The sequence below is a fragment of the Talpa europaea genome (genome assembly GCF_964194135.1).
Source record: "Talpa europaea genome assembly, chromosome: 7".
Classification (NCBI taxonomy): domain Eukaryota; kingdom Metazoa; phylum Chordata; class Mammalia; order Eulipotyphla; family Talpidae; genus Talpa; species Talpa europaea.
Window position 1 is genome coordinate 8,793,958 of NC_140074.1, and position 5,498 is coordinate 8,799,455.

At 39.4% G+C, this 5,498-nt stretch overlaps 1 protein-coding gene across 1 annotated transcript; it reads right to left on the reverse strand.

Moving 5' to 3' along the window:
- Nucleotides 1-2,651: 2,651 nt before the first annotated feature.
- Nucleotides 2,652-3,672, reverse strand: LOC311173232 (olfactory receptor 1L4; the record flags this gene model as incomplete). The annotated part of the gene is made up of 1 exon (XM_084237083.1): nt 2,652-3,672. The coding sequence occupies one exon, from the start codon at nt 3,670-3,672 to the stop codon at nt 2,734-2,736; it is 939 nt and encodes a 312-aa protein (XP_084093209.1). The 3' UTR covers nt 2,652-2,733.
- Nucleotides 3,673-5,498: the final 1,826 nt, after the last annotated feature.

The window sequence follows — 5,498 nt, forward strand, 5'->3', positions numbered from 1 at the left end:
CAATTTCTCTATACACACTTTTTTTTGAAGGGCATTTAGGTTAGTTCCGTGACCTGGCAATTATGGACAGTGCTCTACTTGGGCATACATAAATCTTTTGGTATTAGAGTTTTCATATTTTTGGGACAAATACCTAGTAGAGATACTGCTAGATCATGTGAAATTTTCATTTGTTTTTCTTTAGAAATCTCCATACCGTTTTCTAAAAGGCTGCACCAACTTACATTCCCACCAATGATGGGTGAGAGTTCCTTTTTCACCACAACCTTGTGAACATTTGTTGATTCCATTCTTTGTGTATGGGCCCTTCTCACCTGGGAGAGGTGATATCTCTTTGAGGTTTTGATTTGCATTTCTTTTATAATATGTGACATTGAACAATGTTTCATAAGTCTATAGGCCCTCTGAATGTCTTCTTTAGAAAAGTGTCTATTTAGGTCTTTTGCCCATTTTTTGACTGGGTAGTTCTTTTTTTGTTGTTGGATTATATAAGAACTTTGTAAATTTGGAGATTAGCCCCTTTTGAGGTATGTGATGTGCAAATGTTTTTTCCCCAATCTTTAGGTTGCCTTTTTGTTTTTGTGATGATTTCTTTTGAGTTACAAATGCTTTAGCTTGATGTAGTCGCACTGTTTCTTTTTACTTCTATAGCATTGCTTTTGGGATTGAGTCCCCATCTTTGTGGTAGATGTCCTAAAGTGTGTCCCCAATGTTTTCTTTCAAGTATTTTATGATCGGGTCCTTATATTGATATTTTGATCCATTTGAATTAATTTTTGTGCATGGACTTAAGTGTGAATCTAGTTTCTTTTTTCTTTTTCTTTTTTTTTTTATTTTCATGTGGCTCTCGGTGTTTCCCAACACCATTTATTGAAGAAGCTATCTTTTCTCCATTGCATGGCCATAACCCCTTTGTCAAAGATTAACTGTCTACATTTTTTGTGTGGGTTTACCTCTGAGCTTCTTTTCTATTATGGTGACCTGAGTTTAAGTTTCCTGGGACCAAGATCAATTAAATTTAGAGTTTACTGGAAGTTGTAATTAATGAATTTATTTATTTAACATATGTCACACATTCATTACATTCTAAAGTATTTTATTGCACTTAGTTGAGCATGAGAAAGTTATGGCACATGAATAGAGGAAGTAGAAATGTACAAGTATTCTAAGCCAGCATCCCCAAAGCTGAATGATTGGTGGGAGGTAACAGTGCAAGTCAGGGGTGACTATATACATATGAGGGTTATTGCAAATTGAATTTGTTTCCCAGGTTGCTGTTTTCCTCCTATAATTGGAAGAGGACAGAGTGACAGCAATGGGAGGGATCTGATGTTGGTCCTAGGTATCCCTGTGTTACATTAAATTGCTATATACCTCTTGTATTTTCAGGTCAAAAGACTTATACTTAACTCCAGATCCCACCCTAAGTAAGCTTATAATGTACGAAAGGTGGTGGTTATAAAATCTTGGACTAATTGAGGTAAAAGGATTCCAGAGAAATGTATATCTCATATTACTTGTGTTCCTCACACTAAGAAAATCAGAAATGGATAAGCAACAAATTCACGCTTATATAATTGTGTGTTATTAGACCTCTGTAGTCATCATTAATGCTGTCACCAAATACTTCTGGCTTTCCATGTTACAAGTATCTCTTTGGAATTTAACTCCTGGTTCCCTTTCTTTGGGTGGATTCATGAGATTAGTTATGGACAATGAACTGTGGTCAGAAGTGCTATGAGTCACGTCTAGACTGTATACCATTGTCAAATCTTCAAGAGTCTTTCTCAGCTTTTGACGGAGTGATGATTAATGTTTATAATAGTGTCTGCTCCATCAGATTTGGTCCATGAGTGTTAAAGTGAGCAGAACCATTGTTCTTTTCTATAGTGGACATGCAATACAAATAAAAAATAAATCTTCAGTTTGAAGGTCCAAAGATTTTGAGATATTTCCCTCCACAGTACAAATTAGCATTCTGATTGATACACACACTTTTTTTTTTTTTTTTTCGTATTAAAGGCATCTCAGTGAGAATTCTGGCCAGGAGGGTAAAGGAAGCGTTAAGTGAGACGGGAAAAGTAGTTGAGTACTGAGAATTCATATAGTGATTACTCTTTGGTGTAGGTAGGAGGAATACATATGTTTTACAGGTTCTTCTATCTTTCCACCCTTCTTATGCCTGCTCAACTTGAACAAATCTCACAGGGCTTTTTGCTATCCCACAAATATTTTTCAATATTCATTGTGTCAGCCTCCTGGGTGGTTTCCACTATTTGAAATGCTTTGCCCTTATCTTCATGCTTTGAACTTGTATCAAAATTCCATGCATTGTATGGACAATCTTAGGTCAATCCTCCAAGTCTTTAAATTCCCTACTCAGTAGATCTAATGTCTTATTCAAAACACATAGAGAATTTTTAGAGTCCTTGAAAACTGCCCATTTCAAGTTTAAGGAAGAGTTAATTTGTAAATAGCTTATTTCACTACTTGGCTAGCAGAAGCTCTTTTCCTGATATGTGAGTTCCTAGCAGTATTTAGTCTGAGACTGAACATTTATTTGGTCCAGGTCATTAGTAGAAACCAAGTATCCAAGCTTCTGTGTCAATGCTCTTATTGCTATTCAACACCACTTTCTATGATCTCTTTCAGTGCCTGGTCAAAAACGAGTGGGAAGGAAGATCGTCTGATCATTAGGTCCTCTTCCAATTATGCTATATCATTTTGTGCTTTCTATGAATGAATTCTGTCCCTTAATTTCCTCAAGCCCCTCTTCATATCTTTGTTCCTCAAGCTGTAGATGAAGGGATTCAGCATGGGTGTGACTACTGTGTACATCACTGTGGCCACCCTGTCCTTCACCACTGAGTACATGGACAGTGGTCTAAAATAGACATAAATGATGCTCCCATAGAACAGGGCCACCACAGTGAGGTGGGAGCCACAGGTGGAGAATGCTTTCCACTTCCCAGCTGCAGAGGGGATTCTGAGCACTGTGATGATGATGCGCAGGTAGGAGAAGAGGATGCAGAGGAAGGGAGTTGAGATGACAGCTAGGGTCTCGGTCAAGACCACGATTTGGCTGGAGGATGTGTCAGAGCAGGATAACTTCAGCACAGGCTGGGTATCACAAAAATAGTGCTTGATGACATGGGAGCGACAGAAAGACAGGCGGGACATGAGCAGCACACGGAGCAGGGCATGCAGGTGGGAGATGGTGCAAGAACCTAGCAGCATGAGGAGGCAGCGCCGGGGCCTCATAACCACCTCATAATGGAAGGGGTTGCAGATGGCGACCAGCCGGTCTATGGCCATGGAGGCCAATAGGTAGCTGTCTGTGTTCCCAAAGGCCATGAAGAAGTACATCTGCACCAGGCAGCCCACGTAGGAGATGGACTTTGTCTCCGAGAGCAGATTCACCAGCATCTTTGGCACAATGTCTGTTGTGAAGCAGATGTCCATGAAGGACAGGTTGCTGAGAAAAAAGTACATGGGGGTGTGGAGTCGAGAATCAGAGCGGATGGCCAGGATGATGAGCACGTTCCCCACCACGGTGACCAGGTACATGACGAGAAAGATGGCAAAGAGAGGTTTCTGGAGCCGGGGGTTAGACGAGATGCCTAGGAGGATGAAGTCTGAGGTGCTGCTGCTGCTGTAGTTCTTATTCTCCATGTCTCTTGAGCCCTGACAGGCTTTGAGAAGCGGTGGCAAGATGTGCAGGGCAAAGCTTTCAAAGATCTTCGCTCACATCCAACCTATAATAAAAGACCACATTTTATAAAGGATTTTAAACTACATTTACTTAAATAAGCAAACATCATAGAGAATAAAATCCCACCAGGAATGACTTAAAAACTCTAAACTGCCTCTTTATTTTTATAATTAAATTTAATTATTTATTTTCTTACATAATTTAAAAATTTTCCACAGTATTTGGTTTCTTCCCTCAGGTGTAGCCCCTGTAGTTCTCCCACCATCATAGGTCCCGTGATCCAGCTCCTCCCAGCCCCTCATCCCTTGTGCTCTTCCCTCCACTGTTTTGACCCCCCTTACTCCCTCACCTCTGCTGTGTGCCTGAGACCTATGCCCAGCTTGCAAGTTTGTCTTTGATTTCTCTATATTCCAGATATAAGTGAAACCATCCTTTATAGGAGATACTGAAGTTTTCTCATGTATTTTTCAGACCTTATATATGGTCCAGCTTTCTGAATCTTTTGCAGATCTTTTTCTGCATGTCCTTCTTAGGTTGTTCCTTGACAAACTCCTTAATCTCCTCATCCTTCCCACCCCCACCTCTTGTCCCAGGGTGAGGGACTGGTTCCCACCTTGACTCAGGATGCTTCTGCATAAGGGGTTTTCAAGAATAGCATCCTCTTATCGGGACCCTCTCTGACCCACTGTCTGGTGGTGGTGATGGTGGTGGTGGAGAGAGGACACAGTGTCCCCCAGCTTTGATCAATGTTGCCTGGTACCCACAGAGTCAGATGACATGTTCTAAAACCACCACAGCAAAGATGCTTAATATTTATTTTTTAATGTTTATTTGAACATTTTTGTTTGGGTCACAGGATCTGGACTTTTATTTATAAGTTTTAGTTTCAGGGATGATACTCCTCATAGGAATACCATCAGAAATAACCTAGGTTACGAAGATTAATTCTTTAAATATGTTAATTTTTCTGAACTATTAAAACAACTTACGATGCATTTTCATTTCTCAATACAATAGTCTTGATAGAAGTGAGATGGTTGATGTTAGCCTGCATTTATTAGCATTCAGCACATGCCACGCCCTCAGCTCTGTGCTCTGATGCCTTTTATCATTTTATTTTCTCCAAATCCTAGGATATAGACACTATTATTATTAACCCTATTTTACAGATTAAAAAAACAGAAGCTAACAAAGCTAAATGTTTAGCAGATCCCATAGTTAGTAAGAGGTAGAGCTAGGATTTGAATTCAGACAACTGGATGGCGGAGTAAAGGCTGTTCTTTCCTCAGATGACACCACATTTATATTACCATCTCCGACATTTTGTTGAGTGGTAAAGCAAGTTGGAGAGCAGTGCACACAGTACAATGCCAGTTTTGTAAGGAAAAACATATCCTGTGTATGTTGCATTTGTTGTGGTATGTATATACTCATGTCTGCGTGTTTGCCTCCTGAGTGAGATTGGAGGTAGTGTTCCTTCCAAATTTAACTTTACACCATAGCATGTGCATTTAACATTAACAAGCTTCTTTATATTAACTTGTAATTAAAAAGATGAAACGTCCCTATAATTCCACTTTACAAAGAACTGGAGTTATGTGTGTATTTTAAAGGTTTTTCCCTCTGCATAGATCTATACATATATTAATACAGCAGTGGGTTCATATTATGCATAATGCCTTGCCATCCCTCCACAACAGTGTCACAATGCATATTTGTATGTGTACATATGTGTATGTGTATATATGTTTAAATATTTAACCACGAGAATGTTCTATAATACAGA